Consider the following 22536-nt stretch of genomic DNA (forward strand, 5'->3'; position numbering starts at 1 on the left):
GTGGGTAAAAATCTAGCCAACTCTACTGTATCCCCTAAAAATATTTCCTGGGAAAACACCAGTACCATCAACATAATTTCAGATTCAATGTTTATTAAAAAAAAAAAAAACTGATGAAAAAGAAATAATTGATATAGTTCGTAAATCGAAAGGTAAAAAATCAATGGACTGTAATAATTTTGATATGTTTTTGATAAAGAAAATTATTGATTGTATTGTTAAATCCTTAAATTATATTTGTAACCTGTCTCTAATGGGTGGAAAATTTCCATCAAAAATGAAAATAGCTAAAGTGATACCGCTGTTTAAATCTGGTGACAAACATGTCTTTTCAAATTATAGGCCAATCTCACTGCTACCACAGTTCTCCAAAATTTTGGAAAAGGTATTTGTGGAGAGGCTAAATGATTTCTTATGAAAGCACCAAATACTCTGTGAACAACAACAATATGGATTTCGGAAAAATCAGACTACCTCACAAGCTCTAATGAGGAAATTTATTTATTTATGGACTTTGTTGAACAAATTACAAATGCCATTGAGAAAAAGCAATATACAGCAGGGGTATTTTTTGATTTACAGAAAGCACACTATTGACCACACCTTATTATTAACCAAATTACAAAAATATGGCATCAGGGGATTGGCACATGACTGGTTGACCAGCTATTTACAAAATAGGTATCAATATGTTCATATTAATAAGACAAACTTGGAGTACTTGAAGGTTACATGTGGTGTGCCTCAGGGTTCGGTCCTTGGTCCATTGCTGTTTCTTTTATATATTAATGACATAATTTTGGTTTCAAAGTCACTGAATTGTATTTTATTTGCTGATGATACGACTGTGTTCTGTAGTGGAGATCATTTGGGACAGCTTCTGGATACGGTGGAGAAGGAACTGCAGAAATTCAAACAATGGTTTGATTTAAACAAATTATCACTTCACTTGGCAAAACAAAGTGCATGCTATTTGGAAATAAGTCCATAAACTCAAGCAGAAGTTTAACAATAAATGATGTTGATATTGAAATTGTATCTGAAAGAAAATTCCTTGGAGTTATTATTGATGACAAATTAAGTTGGAAATCCCACATAAATTATGTTAAATCAAAAATGTCAAAATCCATTGCAATTTTGTACAAAGCCCATAATTTCCTCTCTCAAAATTCACGAATTACATTATGTGTGCTAACGTCCCTACAGGAAATATCTAAAAGGCTGCGCTGTTGTTGTCCTACAGTTTCCATGGCAGCAGATTGCTCTGTGTTCCTATTGGTCAAAGTGATGGCTGTGACAGGAGAAGTCGTGGAAGACAAAAAGACAAACAAACATGCTAGACTTTCTGTCAGGACGTTGTGAGGCGTCCCAGACGTGGTGTCGGTTGTTGTCTATAACACACTATGTGAGATAAAACATGGGTTATCACATATGACACTCATTGTTGTTCACGGTGTGACCCGACACTGTTCGACGCCGCTTCGGGCTATCATCGGGCTGATATTGTGTAGTCTGAACGAAGCATAAAACCACTAGAAATAAGCAATCCAAGTCTCTGGGTCACTTTGAGTACATAATAGCTGCTGTGTCATGGTCGTGTCCAAACACAGCTTCTGATGTCACGGTTTATGTCTTCATCATGGTGGCTGAAGTAGTCCTTTGCCGACATTAGTCTACTGGCCATATGGCAGCCACTATAGCCTCTTTTAGGTGTATTCCAGCTATTTATATGTTTTCTTAGTGATTGGGAACATGAACATGAACACAAGTCTGATTGATTGATATTTTTAAAATAAAGCCAAAAACAGTTATTCTAAGATGGAATTAATATTTACAGTGACATTAAATGAGTTTTACAGTTATGTCGGGGGCACAGATCGTACACAAATGTACCAAAAGTAGCCAATTTGAGGATTTTGTCTGAACATTTCTCTACAAACACCTCTTGAAATGTACTCTCTTTCACTTTATTAGCATCTGTCGATGCCCAGGTAATGTCTAGATGTTGTGACATGGTTTGTGACAGGTTTGGGGCCACAACTGCATAACTCCAAAGGGATATTCACTCTACAAGTGTGCAGTTTTGTTAGGCATGGATAAAATCTTTCATTTATTCAGTCTTATTTCTTCATTTAGTCTGAGCCAGTAACATCTATGCTGATTCTTAAACCTCAGCGGTACATATTCCAAGTGTTATCTTTATTTTGATACCAAGATTAAGGACTGTTCTCTACTTATCAGAGGAAGAGGGCTGGCTGGGTGTGACTTTGGATTTTTATCTACTTTTTTTTTATTCTATATATATATATTTTGACCCTACCTGAAGCTACAAATATTTTTCCGGACTGGTGGAAAATGCATGATCCTCCCGCCACCAAAAAATAAGATGTTAGATTTTTAAAATTTCATTTGATGTTTGAAAGTTAAAAGTTCAAGACAAAATCCTGGATTTTTAAACAGCCTTGGTTTTTTCACTCTGCAACTTAATTTGTGCAGTTTATTTTTAATTTTATTTTGTGTTTTTTTCCTGATGGCAGCGTTTGTCATACATGATGTGTTCAAGGGTCAGAGATTTGAAAATCCAACAATAATTTCTGCTTTTAGTTTCTGGTTGTGATAAATGGTGTAATTTGGGCGATTTTTTTAAAGAAAACATGTTTTCTTTAAAAATATGCAGTAAAGTAATACAAAATACATCAATTTGAATATGTATGCCTGTCCTCTAATCCAAAATAAAATAAAAACACAAGTCCCTCACCAGTGCTTAAAAAATTATGTGACATGCCTGTCCCTCAGCAGCGTAGATGACCTGACATGACTCTGACCAAATCTTGGTAGGCGACGCCTCACGATGTCCTGACAGAAAGTCTAGCATGTTTGCCTTTCTTTTTGTCTTCCCCATCCACCCTCATAAAGAATAAACAGTCCCTAATCTATAAAGACCTTGTAGCTGCAGGAAATACTATATACTATACTATACTATACTATACTATACTATACTATACTATACTATACTATACTATACTATACTATACTATAATTTTGGGGCATGTAGTTTTCAAGTAGATGTTTGAGCCAGAGGCCAAGAAGAGGTCCTTTGGGCAATTTTAAAAACTTGGTTAATAAGGTAAAGGATACGTGGGCGTTGTTTGGTTTAACGTCAGACACGCTACATGCCAATCCACCACACTGACCTCCATGCCCCTACTTGCCGCCTTGCCCCTGCACAGTGACACTGCCTACATTAGCACTGAATGCTGAGGTGTAGAATTGTTTGTTGTTGTTATCTCTTCCTGCTGTCATTCCTTTGGCAGTTTGACAAGGATTTTAGACAGTTAAACAGATGTTCCCTTCAGAGTTGATGGACAGTTGTTTGGCAGGTGAGAAATCTAATTAGATGTGAGATGAGCTCTTTGGAGGTCCTACTCTTCTGCCTGGGCTCCTTCCTCTTCAGCTGATCCTCCTTCAGTTCTGGAAACACTGAGGTTGTAATAATCCACCTCGATGTTCTCCTGTGGGCCTGGCTTCTTCCCTCTGGTGGTCTGGAGAGACATGACAGCACACAGATATGAGTTATTGCATCACTCCTCTCTTTAGTTCAACACACACAGGCTAAGAGCTTCGTTTGAGCCAGTCCTCTAATCAACAGAGATGTGTACGGTACCTTAAAGATGAAATAGATGACAGTGTTGAACAACAGCAGAATCAGCGGCAGGACGACCAGTCTGATGATAAAAGCTGCTGGATCTGATGAAACACATTCACAGACACACACATCAGTACAGCTGCTCCCATCAACCTTAGACTTCAGTCACGTTAAATCACCTAAAATCACTCATCAGTTAACTAAAGTCACTGTGAGGGGATGAATTAAAGCCTGCTCATTCTCTCCCTTATGCCCCTGTCTGGTTGAAATGAAATCAACACCTTCACATAAACCACAGGAGGTTGCTTAAAGGGGCAGATTGCCACAGTTTGAAGCATTAGGGAATAAGCCCACTTCTCTACCCATCAGGATGCTATTGTCCTGGATAATTTTACAGTTCAGATCAGAGGAAGCAACAGATGTCACTGATGGGCTTACCTGAACAGGTGAGCTCCAGGGTGGAGGAAGACCAGGACAATAATGTTCCACACTCTCTCAGAGCAGATCCAGAGTGAACACAGTCAAAGTTGATCTTCCATGCAGATCTGTTGGAGGAGTCCTCTCTCCTTCCTGCTGAAACAGCAGAGCCACAGTTCAGGTTTCTACAGAAAGCAACTGCTGACGTCAGAGTCCAGTCAGAGCCATCCACTGGTCTCCAGTCTCTCTGTTTCACCTCCAGTGTTCCAGTACAGCGACTGGATCCTCCCACCAACCTGAAAGGCTCTGAACAGAAACCAGAGAGTCATCAGTAAAAGAACAAAGTGAGTTTCATTACAACAGAAATGAACCAAATCAAATCTGCAGCTCCTCTTCTACCTGAGCAGGTGAGTCCAACAGCTTTACCAGATGAGCAGGTGTTTCTATCTGAGCCTGAGCTTCTACAGTCCAGGAGAGCAGACTCATTACCTCCACACTGGAACTCTTTGGTCCACATTGGGGCCTCCACTTCTCCATAGAGCGCCCCCTGGAGGACTGAAGGAGCCCCACAGCCCAGCTCCCTACAGACCACCTCTGCATCCTGCTGGTCAAAGTCATCTTCACACACTGAGGACCACGACTGGTTCGACTGGTCAGACTTCACCTCCAGTTGTCCTGAACACAGATTAGTCCCGTTCACCAGCCTGACAGAGTCTGGAGGGAGGGACAGAATTTAAATTTTAAAACTGATCTTTATTTGTGATTATATGAAACAGACATGATACATCTCATCAGACACTGTACAGATTCACATATTCCCAAACCATTAGTTCAGGAAGTCTGATACACAAGCAGTTTCATCAGAGTGCAGCCTGGAAGATCTTATGATCAACTACAGGGTTTTTGATACAAGCATATCTTGGAAAGATTACTGTCATAGATGATGTAACAGACCAGCTTACCTGCAGGTGATCTCCATGATGGAGGAAGAGGAACCTGATGTTACACACTCCCTCAGGGTATGTCCAGCCTGAATACAGCTAGGACTGATCTTCCATGCAGATTTGCGCAGGGCCTCATTTTTTATTCCTGCTGAAACAGCAGAGCCACAGTCCAAGTCTCTGCAGACGACAGCTGCTTCCTTCAGAGTCCAGTCAGAGCCATCCACTGGTCTCCAGTCTCCTCGTTTCACCTCCAGTGTTCCTGCACAGCGACTGGATCCTCCCACCAACCTGAAAGGCTCTGAACAGAAACCAGAGGGTCATCAGTAAAAGAACAAAGTGAGTTTCATTAGAACAGAAATGAAGCAGAATCACAGCTGCAGCTCCTCTTCTACCTGATCAGGGATGCTTTTCATTGTGCTAACTTATACTTCACGTCCTCTCTCTTCCTGCAAATCGCTCCCCCTTTCCCATCATGGAGGATCTTTGAATCCCTTGCATGCAACTTGAGGAGACAAGGAGTTAGGAGGCCTCCGGAGGATGTTAGAGTGAGGAAACACAGGTGTATCCCGTGTGTCCACTTTTATTAAGTGTCATGAGGGATAAATTCTGCACCTCCACATGTGGCTCAATAACTGACACCACTTAATACTGACACTGTAGAACCAAGGATTTCTCATTTGGCAGCTTTGACTCCTCCATCTTCATTTCTGTTATTTACATCTCTCTCACACATACTTAGTGGGAGGAAGTGAAGGAAGCAAGGAGGGACATTAACATAATGAAAAGAACCCCAGGTGAGTCCAACAGCTCTGCCAGGTGAGCAGGATTTTTAATTATTTGATGCAAAGCTGAGCATCTTACACAGCTACTGCATATCAGGTGGACTGCTGACTAGATCTATCCATCTCCATTCATTAGTAAGTATATTTCCTTTGTCGTCACAGGTTCCTTGCAGGGGGAATTGTGAAACAGCAGCAAGGGCCTTGGCACACAATAAAAGCACTCACAACACAGTATATCCTGCTTGTGTCGAGGTGTCCTCCAGGGCAATGGCCACATGGCAGTTTGTCCTGCCAATGCTTGCATGGCAGATTCCTTCATCAGACTCTAAATGTAATGCACTTTTACTTGGGAGTTCATTATCATCATATTCTACATTCAGGTCACATGGAGGGCGACATACTGTAATGAGGAAGTCACATACACAAGCAATTACACAATTAGTACTGTCTACAAGATGTTATCATCAACATTTATGATTTCAATACAAATATTGATATAATTCACATCTGTCATGTTGCTGAGCAGACCTCTGTGTCTCTGCATTTCATACCACGTAAAGAGATTCTAACTAAGTCATAGATGATGTCACAGACAGGTTTACCTAAGCAGGTGAGCTCCAGGATGGAAGAGGAGGAACCTGATGTGACACACTCCCTCAGAGTATATCCAGCCTGAATACAGTCAGGATTGATCTTCCATGTAGATGTGCGCATGGACACATTTCTTATTCCTGTTGACACAGCATAGCCACAGTCCAAGTCTTCACAGGCTTTAGCTGCTGACGTCAGAGTCCAGTCAGAGCCATCCACTGGTCTCCGGTCTCCTCGTTTCACCTCCAGTGTTCCAGTACAGCGACTGGATCCTCCCACCAACCTGACAGGATCTGAACAGAAACCAGAGAGTCATCAGTAAAAGAACAAAGTGAGTTTCATTACAACAGAAATGAACCAAATCAAATCTGCAGCTCCTCTTCTACCTGAGCAGGTGAGTCCAACAGCTTTGCCAGATGAGCAGGTGTTATTATCAGAGTCTGAGCTTCTACAGTCCAGGAGAGCAGACTCATTACCTCCACACTGGAACTCTTTGGTCCACATTGGAGCCTCCACTTCTCCATAGAGCGCCCCCTGGAGGACTGAAGGAGCCCCACAGCCCAGCTCCCTACAGACCACCTCTGCATCCTGCTGGTCAAAGTCATCTTCACACACTGAGGACCACGACTGGTTCGACTGGTCAGACTTCACCTCCAGTCGTCCTGAACACAGATCAGTCCCGTTTACCAGCCTAAAAAAGACTGAGACAGACAGAGAGCACATTCAGAAATGACAGAAATGTAGAAAAATATAAAAAAGAATTCATATATTTAAAGGATCTGAAAATTCCCGACGCTGGCACCATCTTGTGGAAGCATTAAGAATGCAGAGAGCAATGTATGATGAATATAAACAAGATCTACAACCTTAAAGGAGGTGGAGTTGGGACAAATGTTAGACCTTCTGGTAATCTGGTTAACAGTTAATTTTTAAGAAAACAAAAAGGCAGAATGACGTGTCGTCTAGCGCTGCATTGACTCAGAGAGCTGTAGCACTGTATTTTAAACACTATCCAGTTAAAGGGGACGAAATTTTAATGTTTTGTGATGTAAATGCTTTCACTTTGATTTTCAGTTGACTTTGCTGAAAGACGTCTGGGTAGGTCTGTTAGCATGCGGAAATCGCTGGGAACAACATCCCGGTGGTGGGATTGTGTTGCTGCAGAAACATGGTGGCCATCCTCTGGTCTCCAGGGGCCGGTCGCACCAACTGGTCTTTACTACACCTGGTCGTAACTCCTAAGACGGTCTTTGTTAAGACCAATCTTAAGGAGTGGACTTACGCCGGTTGCACCAACAGGGCTTATGCCTGGTCTTAGCTACGCTAGTTTTAGCTGTGCACGTCCATGTGAATGCCCCCAGAATGCCCCACGTGGCCTGCCTAGAGGAGCGCAGTGACGTTAAATGACGTGCCGATGAATCACCCCGTGTGCTTGACAGATGACAATTGACAGTTGACAGCCATTCTCATCTGTGTTGACAGTTTATTTACAGTTTAAGATTTGAAGAAAACATTAAGGATCAAGGAAAAATTTTACCGACACTGAAATTAGATAATTAATCAGGCTGTACAGCGAGCACAGAGACGTATCACAATTAAGAAAAAACAGTCAGTATGGGCAGAGATAACGGGGCACATCAATACGTGTTCAGACTCTGGCTGCCTTCATACAGAGGCTGACATGAGGAAGAAGTGGAAAGATCTTCTCAGCAAGGCAAAAAATACATCTCCTCCAAAAGAAAATCATCCAACTGGCGGGGGTCCTCCCCGAAAACCTCAATTTACAGTGACATCATTGTTGACGTATTTGGGGAGGATTCCCCTGCCTGGTGGGAAGGCCGGTGGTAGTGTTGCGTTGCAGCCCAACACAAACTGTAAATCCGGTGACAGCTCTTCATTAAGTTCAAACTGATCTCTCCTACCGAAGTGAAACCTCTCAATCAGCTCCTCGTCATTATATAGGCTATGTCCAATTGCTTCTGTCCCTAATTACCCTCTCCCGTCTAAATGCCCGCTCGTATACAGACGGTGGATGAGACGTGCCATTACCAAGTTGTGCTCTCTCTGCGCTCTAGAGAGCATGAGAGCAGCTTGATAATGACCTTACGCCTGCTCTTGACTAGGCGTAAGATTTACACCCGGTGTTAGTGAGAAGAAGGCTTACGCCCTGTTGGTGCAACCGCGTAACTATAAGGTCGGACTTAGAACGCCAAGTTACGACCGACTTAGCTTAAAACCAGGCTTAAGACCAGTTGGTGCAACCGGCCCCAGGTCCCCCCGGTAGGACAACCGCTACATTTTAAACTGCAAAACCCCTTTCACATTGTTGACTTTGTTGGCACCACGGTTGCACCATGGTTTGATTTGTCGCAGCCAAAAATTGTCAATGGAAAAGCCATACAAGCACACAAACCTTTTTGGTCAGTACCTTAGCTGAGGATGTGTGTGCAATGTGCGCCTGTTAAGGTAGCCTGCAGAGGCTTTGCTAGCAAGTCCCTACAAAAGACCTTAAAACTCTGTAAGAAAAGGATATCTAACTGAAAGAATCCAAAACTTGATTGGTGTTCAACAGCTTTTGAAAGCTTGATATCTTGAGACTGATTCTGATAGTAGTAGGTCAGCGTGGTGTAAACATGCATCCTTAACTATGGACTCCACCTACCTAATCTATTAGCGCTGTTACAGATGTTGATGGTGAGTTTGTTGATGAAGTCCAGGAGCAAGTCCTCCGAAGATTGGTACACGTGACTTTCACTGGGATCTGAGGCAATCCACCTCAGCTTCAAGTCATTGGCTTCATTCACACCTGTGGGAAAAAAATGTATTTTTAACATTGTGCTGAAAGAAATGAGACCCAAAACACAAAGGCTGTTTGGTTGGCAAAGTCATAAAATTCTGACTTCCTAATGCCTTAACTACACCTTCCACAGACCATACTGATGTTTTTTCTGTTAAAGCTACATTTGATAACTTTTATGAAAAACATTTTGTCATATTTGGTGACACTGTCACTACATCTACAGAGTAGTACATGAAACAAAAAAAAACCATGTTCCTCCTCCTTGTATTGGCATTTACTAAAATCTACCACGGCTGTAGGAAAACAACCACTCAGCAGAGGTAGGACCAAGTCTTTGTTTTGCAAGTCATAAGTTAGTCTTTCAACTTAAGTCCCAAGTCAGGTGCCAAGTCCATGATCAAGTCCCAAGCTTGAAACTTTAATATTTCAAGTTGCAGCGGCATGTTGGAGCAGTGGTCAGCATTGTCGCCCACTGCAAAAGGGGTTCCTGGTTCCAATCGGGGTGTGGGAGCCCTTCTATGCAGAGTTTGCATGTTCTCCCCGTGTCAGCGTGGGTTTCCTCCAGGCGCTCCAGCTTCCTCCCACAGTCCAAAGACATGCAGGTTAATTGGTGACTCTAAATTGTCTGTAGGTGTGAATGGGAGTGTGAATGGTTGTCTGTCTCTATGTGTCAGCCCTGTGATAGTCTGGTGACCTGTCCAGGGTGAACCCTGCCTCTCACCCAGTGTCAGCTGGGAACTGCTGGGATAAGCTTTAACGCTGGTTGATTCAGGAAATGGAAGGAATTTGAAAAGGTTTGTGGTACATTTTTTAATTACCATTATTTGGTAATAGGACTTCCTACATTACTTTCGTACTTCCTAAAGTAATGCACCCAAATTTGTACATATCCCACGTATTATGAAAGATGATCATGGGACCAATGCACTGATGGGAGTACTTTGTTTACTTAAACCGAACCTCTATAGCGTTATAATAATCATGTAACCTTACGTTAGGGATGTAATGTCATTCGTGGGGTACCATTTTGTAGCATATTATATGAACAGTTGTATGGCGATACGTTGAATTATCAGACTAGGCAGCGCTGATGAAATATGACTGAGAGATTCTGTTACTGCATTGCTTATTTCTCCATGAGACCATGGACCATGAGAAAGTTGCTCCGGCTGGTGGGCAGTGTTAGACTGTTTTTCAACACGGCTGCCAGGTCACATACAGCTAAACAGTGCACTTAAATCTGTTAAAAACTAGGATGTCTCTGCATTGGAAGGACACAAATCTTTTTAAAATTGGTGCTACAGAACCCGAGAAAACAGAGAAAAAGGACACTTTTGCTTAAGAGGAAGCAAACCTACAACTATCAGAATGCACTGCACTGCACTGGACCAAAAAATGCTCCAGCTGGTGGGTGACGTAATGCAAGCACATCCGTTTGAAAAAAAAATTGGTGGCTGGCTGGGAAGAAAGAGTCTCGATCTCTTACAGTTAAACAGTCAGCTAAAACATGTTTCTAAAAACATTTAAAGCGTGAAAAAGACGACTCAGTATCAGAATCGTTTGACCGTTTGACCTTAGTTTTTACAGCCCCCGTTTTCACTGTGCAGGAAAAAGTATAGGGCCCACTTCCACAAATTCTCACTATTACAGCTAAACATGGCACTAAAATATGTTTCTAAAAACACTGTAGAAGAGAAGAGGCAATGCAGTAAAATAATCTATATATATTTGATCAGCACGGCCTAGTTTTACCGTTTGATTGGATTTCGGTTTGAGTTTAAGACTGAGAGAGGGGCGGGTCTGAATCTTGATCTGCTTCTGTACTCTTTGTGTCTGCGGTGGTGGCATGGGTGGCAGGCAATATGAAAATGTGGAAGTACAGCCTGTAGTTTGAGCAACAGCCCGAGAATTGGCTAAGTCAGATAACATAAATTGTGTAATCGAACAGAGCTTCACCAGGGGGCGAGGAGGGATATCTATGCACTGATTAGATGGAGGGAAGTTTACCACAGTTCATTTACACAGTCTACCACACTGCTGTGATTCAAAGCTGGTTGAAAATCTGCAATGTATCCTTTTAAATGTTGTAGTTTCAGAGCATTTCAGAGCTTATCCTTACTTTACAAACTTTTCTGAGGCTGTGCTGCTTTCTCATTATTCAAACTAAAAGTCAATCACCTACAACGTAGACCTCAATGCCGGCGTCCTTCAGGTTCTGCAAGGGAAGGGGTACATCATCCCCGGACTCTTCATTAGTGATCAAGACTGCGATTTTTTGGGAGTCTGCTCGCATTCCCACACTGGGTTTAAAGTTGTTCTGGAGTATGTAGTCCAGAGCAGGTCCTGTATGGTAAGAAAGAGGATCAAAAAGCGTAAAGTTGCAAAGTTGGGGAGTTATTTCAGGTGGCCCTTGTTCTAGAAGTAAAAACACTTTCATTTTGTCATAGACTTCATCAACTGTGTTAGGAAATATCTGGTTCTTTGACTATGTTCTGACCCTGGGTCATTTTTGTACTGGTGCTTCTTGATCTGTCTGTTCAACCTGGTCTCACTCCAAACTCCTCGAGTCGTCACACTTGGTTATTTCCATTCTTATCTTTATTTCAAATACTTCTAATTATTTCTTTCTTACTTTCCCTGTTTATCTGTTCTTACATCTGCTGCAACACCCGCATTTCTCCTCTTGGGATCAACAAAGGATAATCTTATCTTAACGTTAATTATTAGTATTATTTTATATAATTATAATTATTTTTGTAGCTTCAGTTTCCTACGTTGAATGGCTCTAATACAGAAAGTTAATATATTTGACTCCCAATTCTGGGGTAGATCCAACAGGAGCCTCTGGTCCTTCAGTCCGTCACAGTGTGAAGCTGGTCTGGATTGGTCAACAGGCTGATAAATCACCTGTCAGGGTGTCTCCATATTGCAGTTCCAGATTTGCTATGGCCATCAGCAGGGAATATTTGTCCTGATGGGTGTTCAGGTGCCACTCAGTCTTTGAGAAATCACTGAACTGAACCAGACCTGCAGAAACACACAGAAATGTGTACAACACTGACCCTGCCCATCTTTTCAAATGATAAACACAGAGGGAAGGTGACAGCACTGAGACATGATACCCCTCTTCACTTTGTTTTCTGTGTTGTGATTTGATTTTAATGTGTAAATTCATGTCACAATAAAAACCCTTAACTCCTGTCAGTGTCACTCCACCCATTTTACCTGCTCCGTGAATTCCCCCAGATATTCATCACAACTGTGTATATTCCCCCAAAAGCAAACCTGGCTACTCTACCAAGCACTGTCTTTGATGTAGCGCAGAAACTACAGTCCATGTCACCTGGTGCACCACATTTCATACTGGGAGATTTTAATCATGTGTCACTGAAAAAGTCCTCAAATAACTTTTATCAATACGTTTCTTGCACAACTAGGAAGGACAAGACATTAGATCTCTGCTACGGTACAGTAAAGGGAGCTTATAAATCTATTCGGCTGCCTCCATTAGGTTCTGCTGACCACAACTGCGTGCTCCTTCTCCCTACATACAAAACTGTAGTAAAAAGCTGAAAAATACAGACCAAAGAGGTTAAAATCTGGTCAGAGGATTTTATCATTTGGTGTGATCTTTCTTTCTTGGTGCTTAACACATCCAAAACAAAGGACATGATTATTGATTTTAGAGCACAGGCTCCAAACCGTGATCCCACAGTAATTAAAGGAAATGGCCACTTTAGAATGAAAATACAGACAGTACTTACTGACCGTCATGCCGACAGTGTAGTTTTTTAATCCACAAAACTCTTTCAGGGTATCGGAGGATAACAGCTAGCTGGAATAACAGCTACACTTGAAGTGCATGGAACCCACATTTTGAAATAAAACTCCACTAATGCATTTCAGAAATGTCAGAATGGCTCGTCCTTTGTAATCTAAGTGCCCTGAAGCCGTGACATGCAAAATTGACTTGAAAAGACGTAATTAACTCCATTTTTATAGCATAATTTCTCACTGTGGTCAGTTAGCCTGACCTACGGGCATGCTGTGTTTACATGACAACTTGCACGAGACGTAGCACCTCCACTAGCCATCAGCTAGTCTCACACGAGTTGCCATGTAAACACAGCACGCCCGCAGGGCAGGCTAACTGACCACGGTGAGAAATGATGCCACCATCCAGATGATGTCTTTTTCAGGGACGTCCCGTCTTATTCAAGCGAGACAATGGCACACATTGTGCACATGTTCAGACAGCGTGTCTTTGTAGTAAAAGAGTGCAAGTACCAGACTGACCTGCCTCAAGTCCACACCTGTCTCCCACTGAACATGTGTGGAACATGAAGCTCAAAATACAACAATGGACAACCTGGACTTTTGAGACACTGAAGTTGTATAACAAGCAAGAAAAACTTCAACAATTGCTGTCCTTAGTTCCCAAACACTTACTGAGTGTTATTAAAAGAAAAGGTGATGTAACACAGCAGTAAACAGAAATCAAAGTATTACCAATCTGGAATCTGTCCGGGCCGATGTCAAAGACGCTGACTATCCCAGTGAGAAAGGTCTTGATGGTTCTAAAGTTAAACAGGACGTTTGAGGAGCTGTCCACCAAAAGCACGATGTCAGCCTTGGCTGTGGTTTCACACTGAACACCTGAAGGGAAGCAGAGGATTGTGGGATACATTATGCAAAAGACTAAACATAGAAGTAAGACTAGCAGCCACGTCAGAAGCTCTATGAAGCTGCATTTAGGCACAATGGTGCTGTCGTGTTAGATAAATGCTAACATTAGCATGCCAACATGGTCATAATAAGAATGCTAATGTTTGGCAGGTGTAAAATTTATAGTGTTCACCATCTAAGTTTAGCATGTTAGCATGATTTTACTTACTACTTAACACTAATGACAAAGTTCAGCTGAGGTGGATGGGAATGTCATTTAGTTCTGTAGGTATTTGGTCATAAACCAAAGTATTGGACAAATTAAAATTTTGACCTGATGATGGTGTGAGATGGAAAGTTAAGGGAAGAATACATGTTTCTTGTGATCTGCTCCATGATTCAGTCCTGGGCTTTATTTGTCTTTGTCTGGAATGTAATCTGTTTCTTTATTTGCAGATGACACACAGCTCTATATCTCTCCTTCACCAGATCCAAATCCTGTTAACTTTTTTTTTTTTTTTTTTGGGCATTTTGCCTTTAATGAACAGGACAGGTAAGCGTGAAAAGGGGAGAGAGAGAGAGAAGGGAGGATGACATGCAGCAAAGGGCCACAGGCTGGATTCGAACCTGGGCTGCTGTGGCAACAGCCTTGCACATGGGGCGCCTGCTCTACCGCTAAGCCACCGACACCCCAAATCCTGTTAACTATTTTAAACTTTAAATTTGAGTTTAATTTCTGCATTTAGAAAAGGACAAAACAGAAGGTAGGTCACTTAATACATTTTGGTCATTGACAAACAGGCCAAAAATGGCTGCTAATCTGGGGGAAATCTTTGATATTGATTTAAATTTTGAAGCACACATTTGGTAAAGAAAGGGCCCTTTACTACTTAAAGAACACTGATAAGGTCACACCAATCCTCTCCCAGGACAACTGGAAAATTTTCGCTACTTACCGTCTCTCAGTTACTATGACGATCTGTTAGATCTTCCTAAGCACCCCAGACAGGAATCTAAAAACTAAATGGAATGTGCATATCACCCCCAGACTAAAAGCTTGACAGGGTGCATATGAGCCAGTTCCAATTGGTAGAGCAAAATAAACCCCCCTCCCAAACAGAAAACCTAACCCTAAAAAAGAAATCACACTTAAAACTCCCCTCCAGCTTGTGTTACTATTGGTTTAATAGTTCACGTTCTTTCTCAAATAGAGAATGGAGCTGTGGTTATTAGTTGAATTTGATTTATTATCATGGCAACCAAATTGCATCTACAGTAAATTGGAAAACAGCAATATAGCAAAGAATACACTAAATAAGGTGGAGGAAACAACTCCAAAAAATATGAAATATGAAAATGTCCCTGGTGCACTGGAGGGGGTTTTACGTCTGATTGTGATTATATGCCCTCTCTGTAGATTTGATAATTTGCACCTTGCTCACATGTTTAATAAGAAAAGCAAATGTTACTGCATTGGAACTCCAGTTCTAATGTGTATGTGTATAAAACTCTAGAATTTTTTTATCTAGCTCAGTGAGGTGTCATGTCCTTGCCACCTTATTCCTAGCCCTATGATATCATTCTACTCATCTGACTCTGCAAGCACATTTAGCGAAATGTGAACCTTTTTTCTTACAATGTGACATCATTTATTTTCCAAAAATCTCTAACAAGAGACACCTGCACCATTCAACCAATTTGGAAATGTCACTTCAGTGAAAGGAATAACTGGAAGTTGCTGACTGGCAGTTTTAAAAACTTCTAAAAATGACTAAACCAATATTATATATGTTGTTTAGTTGTGTACTTTGATTATCAGAAATGTTTCTGACAATTTTTCAAACCCAGATAAATATGAAATATAAATAAAAGTTACGGACCGTGTCATTAGGTCGCATGTCAATGGCCACGTAACTCCAGTTACCATAGCAATTAATGAAGGAGAAGAAGAAGAAGCAGACCAGATGAGACGTCAGAGAATGAACGTTACTGTTGCTAGGCTAAGCTAACTTGTCATGGATCATGATTATGCACTGACGGTTGCTGCACCTTCTGACACCGAAGCTGTCCCAGTAAACAAGCTGGTAAAACGGAAACGTACAGATCAACCAAGCGATCCCAAAAGAATTTGGGATAAGAAGAGAGCTAAATCAAGGATAAATATTGGTGTGGCCTTTCCGAGATGGAGACAGCTTTGTGAAAATCTAGGACTACAATTTGATGCCGACCTCGTGTGTGTTCTACTAGACAGGTAAGCAAACATCTGGCTGATGTTATCGAAATATTAATCATTTCCACCACCCGCCAGGGCACCAGCACTCCCGCCAGCGGCCTCCGCTGCGGAGCGGTGTGGAGCGGAGGCTGGCTAACCACAACATCTAACGATAGGTTTCTATAATGCTGAGCTGATGCCGGTAAATGAACTGCACTTACAAAAGAAGCAGAGGAATAGCTAAACATAAGATGTACTGAGCAAGAGTGAGCAGCAGAGAGGGAGAAGCCATCGCTAACTGTAAAGCTAAGTAACTAACGTTAGCAGTTTGCTCAATTAACTAGCAGATTGCTAACCGCTCAGCTAAAGTAAGTAGCTCGCTCTGTCAAAAAACTGCCACAGTTGGTTTCGGTTTCACGGAGTGAGGAACGTCAGATCTGTATCTGTTATATGACTACAACTCCCATGATCCCACGCTACTTCGTGACGTCATCCAACTCTGTCTTCTGTTATTGTTTTGGTTTGAGAAAATTACATATTGCATGTTTAAGCAGAGAGAAAGACGGTGGTTTGTGTCTCTGTTTACCTGTTAAGATGTTTTTTCCTGCAGCCCGGACTCCTGAGGAGAAAATCAGAGAATAAACATGAATATAAAGCAGAATTTTGATTGCAGCAGCGCTTTGAACTGTGTGCAAAGCCAAAACAGCAAGGAACAGCAAGGAAACCAATCCCTGTGCTTAGAGGTCAGCTTAGTGAGTCAATAAGGTTTCTGGGGCTGAGATGTGGGTGGAACTAACATTGTTTTGAGGCAGTCAAACCCCATCATAACTCTGTTAACAGTAAATAACAAATAAGCAGATGAGATGTCTCCTGCTCTGTGGCAGGACCTCACCAAAGCCTATGGCTCTATACCACATAAGCTGGTGGAAACAGTTCAACACCATGTTCCAGGTAAGATCAGTGATTCTGGACTTTATCAAATGTTCAGTCTCAGTGTCAGTTCTGAAACAACATCAGCATACGATACGATATGATTGTATGATGTACGATTCTGCAGCACTAAAGATCATTCAGCTGGGCTTCTTGACACATGATCTAGACTGGCAGCTGAAGTTTGAGGTCGGGAGACAGCTTGAATTCCCAGACACTATTGCAGAGACCATGCTCAGTCCAGACCTACATCCAAACTGTGGTCTTCAAGATTAAGACAACCAAGGCCACAGACCTGGTAAGCGAGTGCCAGAGCTAAAGATAGTGTGTGCAGTGTGTGCTGGTTCAGGTTGGCTACAGAGGCTTAACTGCTGAGCCCCTACAAAGGACCTCAAGGCTCCTTGTAAGACAAAGATATCTAACTATAAGAACCCAAAAGTGGCCACTGTTTATTAACAATTTCTAAAACCTTGATTTCTTGATTCTGATACCAACATATCAGTATGGTGCTAACATCTATTGTTGTTTAATGCTGCAGACTTTTTGCCTACCTAAGCCATTCACGCCATTACAGATGTTGATAGTGAGGCCGTCAACGATGGACAGGAGTGAGAAGTCGACTATATTATACATGTGAATTTCATCAGGATCTGAGACAATGGAAAGCAGCTCAGTCTCATCTGCATCATTTACACCTGAGAGAAAAATAATATGTTAATTCTGTGGCCAAAAAAATGAGACCCCAAAAGCATTTCAGAGCTTATCCTCACTTCACAAAAATTTTTGAGGCTGTGCTGCTTTCTTGCTAATCAAACTGAAAGTCGCTCACCGATAGCGTAGACCTCAATGCCTGCGTCCTTCACGTTCTTTGAGGGAAGGAATGGGTCATCGGTGGACTCTTCATCAGTGATCAAGACTGCTATTTTTTGGGAGTCTGCTCGCATTCCCACATTGGCGTCAAAGCTGTTATGGAGGATGTAGTCCAGAGCAAGTCCTGTGTGACAAAGAGGCATCAAAAAGCATAGAGTTGTGAGGTTGGGGGAGTTATTTCAGGTGCCCCCCTCACAGACTGTTGGGTGACTAACAGTTGGAGCCCTTTGACAACTGTGTTAGAAAATGTCTGGTGCTTTGATAAAAAAAAAAAGTCCATCTCATGATAATGTGGGTTCTATAACAATTGTGGTCCATTGCTTTTTTCAGGTATACATACGAACAGTGTGTGAGAACAGCTGGGAGTGGACAACATGCTGTTAATCACCTGTCATGGTGCCTCCTCCTTCCTGTTGCAGATCACCTATGGCCTCCAGGAGGGAGTTATTGCTCTGGTGGGTGTTCAGGTTCCACTCGGTCCTTGGGACATTACTGTACCGAACCATACCTGCAGAAAAGACATAGCAATGTGTGAAATGCTTTTAAATGATAATTATGGAAGAAACTAGACAGTACAAAAATAGAATATCCCTCTTCTTTGTTGTTGGGATTTTATTTCAATGTGGAAAATTCATGTCATTAGGAAAAACAGTTTATTCAGTTATTAAAGACAAATATCTAAATAGCTGTTTTAACAAATGTTTTTTTCATTAAAATGTTATATACAGTAAATAAGGAGATAAGGGTATACTATATCCTGTTGGTTCTTTAATTTAATTTTATCTCGGCATTTTAAATATTTCAATCAATTATTTAAAAAATTGAACTTTGAACTTTGAGGCCTGCAGCCAGATTTACTGGTGATGCTCCTTCATCCACGTTTCTCATTTCTCTCACCACTGTAATGTATTTCCTGTTCCTGTTCTTTTCTGTTTGAGTGGCCGTACATTTAACTTCCTCTTTCACAAGCTGTATCAGCAGAACAGGAGTAGTAACAGTATTAACAGTATTTATAGCAGAACTAGTAGTAACAGTGATAGTAGTAGTTATAGCAGTGGGGACAGTAGTATCAGAATTAGGTGTAGCTGTAACTATGAAGTGGTGGTAGCAGAATCAGGAAAAGTAGTGACACTTATACTAATCTCTAATCTGGTGAAAAGGCGACTGAGTATCAGTAGTATAGTCATGGTAGTAGTAGAAATCAATGCTAGTAGAGAGGTATGAAGTTTAATGATGGTAGTCGACTACCGTACATCAAACATCAAATAGTATTTATAGATTAACACAAAACCTAATACTTTTTTGTCATGCTTTATATTTTGCTGCTTAATTTCTTTACTTTTGCCTTGGTTTAAAACTTAAGTACAAGACCTGTACCTGTATTTCAACAATTTCACATTACAGTGTAAAGGTTTGAGATAACACTATGGTACTAACGATTTAAAGTACAAAAAATGTACTGATTTAGAACTACTCAGATTCACCAATCTGGACTTTGTCCGGGCCGATGTCAAAGGCTCTGACTAGTCTAGCCAAAAAGGACTTGATGGTTGTAAAGGTGGTAGGGTCAAAGCTCCCGAAGCCATCCACCAACAGCACAATGTCAACCTCAGCTGTAGTTTCACACTGAACACCTGGAGGAAAACAGAGGATTATGGGATATGATGTGCAAAAGGCCAAACACGGAGGTAAGACTAACAGCCATGTTAGAAGCTCTGTGAGGCTGCGTTCAGGCACAATGGAGCTCTGCACTAAATGCTAACATCAGTATGCTAACATGATGATAATTCCCACAGGTGATTACTGTTACTGTTTCATCTCACATGATATGAAGCAGCCTCCTTCATTCATGGTTCTGATGATGTTGCTTATAATTATCAGCCTCGCCTCTTTCACATGAACGTGCTCATGGCTGACAGGAAAACCCAGAGTTGACTGAACTAGTTAATAACCAGCTTTGTAGTACTGGTTATCCAGACGGCCAATGTGACGGGTTAGTCAAACCAGATAACGAAAAGATATCTTGGGTAAGTTGAACTGGCTTCATAGTACTGAGGCCTCTGAGGTCACATGGCTATGACAACACAAAAGTCCGTCACCAACCTGTCCCTGTCAGAGCTACTTGGTTAAACAGAGAACTATGGTGGAAACAGGTGAAACAGGATCCAGACACCTTGTTGACCCATCCATCCTCTTCACTTATATTTTTGTTTTCTGTTTACCTGTTGAGTCGCATTTTCCTGTGGAGAAAATCAGAGAAGAAACATTTACATAAAGCAGCAGACTCTCAGACTCATCTCAGTGAAAACACAGCCGCTGCTAATGAGTTTAGCAGCTAGCCTTTTAATTGTGCAAAGTTTATTTTATCCCCAGAGTGATGACATCAGCTGACAGTAGGTGTGCTTTACAACTGTTTAGTGCATTTTTTATTTGCCAAAATTTGAATAAAATCTCAACATATTGCAGAAAGAATTTTGTGCTTTGGGGAGGTGGAAAAGCTGATGTATTGATGAAAGGTCCAGTGTATTACACATCCTTTTTTTTTTTCATTTGAGGGTTCAATATGTCATCTTGTTGCTCCCTCTTCTGTGATGGCACCTGACTGGAGATTAGGTGCCATCTACTGCTGATCTTAATGATCCAGCTCCCAACAGCAGTAGATGCAAAAGCACGTACATTTGCATTTTTTTTTTTGCTTTTGTAAAACTTTGCTTAAAATTTGTAATGCATTTGGATGAAACTTAACTTGTGCTGCTGATTTTACACCGTGATTCTGGCACTGCAGCTCAGATTAACACCTTCTTAAAGAGTTAATGTAACACAGCATTAACTCTACTGACCGTCTCAAGAGTCAGAATAAAATATGGTGATGCAGCCCCGACTCTGAACGATTTTAAGTCAAGGCGAAACACATTCCTCTTTTACACTGCCTGCTCCACCCTGTAATGACTGCAAACTTATTTTTAAACCTGATTTTAAAACATTTAAAATTTCTTTTTATCTTTGCACCTCTTGTCTGCACTTTTCCTATTTTTAATGGTGTTTTCTTTCAACTGTACATCATTTAGTAATTAATTTTACCTTTATATCTTTTTGTTTCTTTTTACTTTTATTGTACATCTGTTTCCTTTATTATGTTTTCTATTTTATTGCTCTGTAAAACACTTTGAATAGACCTGCTGTATGAAATGTGCTGTACAAATAATGCTGCCTTGACTCACCTAGTAGGCAACTTCAATACCCAGAAATCCCGTGTGATGACATCACTAAACTACTGTGCTATTTAAGTGTGTGTGTGTGTGTGTGTGTGTGTGTGTGTGTGTGTGTGTGTGCGTGTCTTTCTATGCTCGTGCGGACCAACCCTTGACAAAACACCTTTGCTGTGAGGACATTTTTACTTGTGAGGAAACTTTTACTTGTTAGATGGTCCCCCATCTATAGCAGTGAAATGTTTATTTTACTTTGAGCTGTCTTAAATCTGACGGGAGATTTTCTCTCTCTCTACCCCCACCTGGTGAGAAATTTGTGTTTATACCAATATAGCTGTAGTGGATGTAGAGGTCCTAGAGTTTTAATAAGTCTGAAGTGATTAAAAATTGTATTAGGGACTTAATTTAGCTCCATATATTGATCTAATTGATGTATTTCAATTCTTATGTAGATGATGGAGGTAGTGTGTCTATTTTTGGCTTCATCCATTTTTATTTTTCATTAGTATTTTATTTCAAATATTTATTATATATTTTAATTTTATGTCCTCAACTATTGATTGCAGCTGTTTATCATTCATCAGTGTGTGTCTGTGACCTGTGTGTTAAATTGGCATGCAATTTATTTCTTATAACTTCAGACACCTTACAACATTTTACTGATAACGTTCCCATTCAGGCAGATTTTAAGTATACAACTGTAACTTAAATTAGATCTTTTTACACTGAGGTTTTGAGTCTTACCTGAGCTCCACACCAACACCAACACCATCAGCAGGTGATCCATGTCCAGTCAGACCGCCCGTCTCTTCTCATCTGATGAATTCGTTAAACGTTCCTCTGCTAATATGTGCCACTTCCTGTTTTTAATATTATCTAGTCATCCGCCATCTGCTGAGCAGCTTCTCAGAACTGAAAAACTGATTAGAGGACACGCTGACTAAACATGACCAGCACATGATGCAGCACATGTGCTGCGACACAACCACCTCAAAGTTTAATGCTTGCTTAATACATTATTATTAAATATTTGAAATAAATAAATGTTTTTCTTTTTAAGTATTAGCTTTAAATTTATCTTCATTATTATTTGATTTGAATACAAAACGATTTAACTGATGATGAAACTAAAATTGGAGGAAACCCTCAGTGTGTCTGTGCTGTAGACTGTTGCTGTTTGATGTATTCAATATTCCACATCTGGAGACATGCAGTATCTTAAGTTGATCAAACCACTCCTCGTCCTGCGTTCTTGCAAGCGTTACAGGCAGCGTTACATGCTGTTGACCCGGCGTCCCGGGTCAACAGCATGTGATCTAGAGGGCTGAATACAGCGGCAAAGAGCAAAGCAGTCTGAGTTCAGTTCACTTCAGAGGGGTCTGAGTTCTTCTGGAGTGTTCACAAATGCACAAAAAATGCTGAGTCACAGCTCTGAGTCCATTGAGAGGGCTGAAAAGGACCAAGTATGAA

General features: G+C 41.1%; 1 protein-coding gene across 1 annotated transcript; it reads right to left on the reverse strand.

Moving 5' to 3' along the window:
* Positions 1 to 3021: 3021 nt before the first annotated feature.
* On the reverse strand, positions 3022 to 21857 carry LOC125881295 (collagen alpha-1(XII) chain-like). The gene is made up of 15 exons (XM_049564382.1): positions 21811 to 21857; positions 20080 to 20097; positions 19342 to 19491; positions 18246 to 18365; positions 17817 to 17981; positions 17539 to 17682; positions 16644 to 16676; positions 13690 to 13836; positions 12088 to 12207; positions 11359 to 11523; positions 9043 to 9186; positions 6767 to 7081; positions 4085 to 4369; positions 3665 to 3747; positions 3022 to 3542 (listed from the first exon to the last, which is right to left on the reverse strand). The coding sequence occupies exons 1-15, from the start codon at positions 21851 to 21853 to the stop codon at positions 3423 to 3425; spliced, it is 2052 nt and encodes a 683-aa protein (XP_049420339.1). The 5' UTR covers positions 21854 to 21857; the 3' UTR covers positions 3022 to 3422.
* Positions 21858 to 22536: the final 679 nt, after the last annotated feature.

The sequence above is a fragment of the Epinephelus fuscoguttatus genome, linkage group LG20 (assembly GCF_011397635.1).
Source record: "Epinephelus fuscoguttatus linkage group LG20, E.fuscoguttatus.final_Chr_v1".
Classification (NCBI taxonomy): domain Eukaryota; kingdom Metazoa; phylum Chordata; class Actinopteri; order Perciformes; family Serranidae; genus Epinephelus; species Epinephelus fuscoguttatus.

What these genes read in the sequence shown, in the direction of transcription:
- LOC125881295 (XM_049564382.1), bottom strand. Translation starts at nt 21,853, where the DNA reads ATGGATCACCTGCTGATGGTGTTGGTGTTGGTGTGGAGCTCAG. An exon ending in CATTGAGGTCTACGCTATCG is followed by an intron (nt 17,683 to 17,816) that starts GTGAGCGACTTT and finishes TTTTTCTCTCAG; the next exon opens with GTGTAAATGATGCAGATGAG. An exon ending in TGTTGGACTCACCTGCTCAG is followed by an intron (nt 4,370 to 6,766) that starts GTAGAAGAGGAG and finishes GTTTCTGTTCAG; the next exon opens with AGCCTTTCAGGTTGGTGGGA.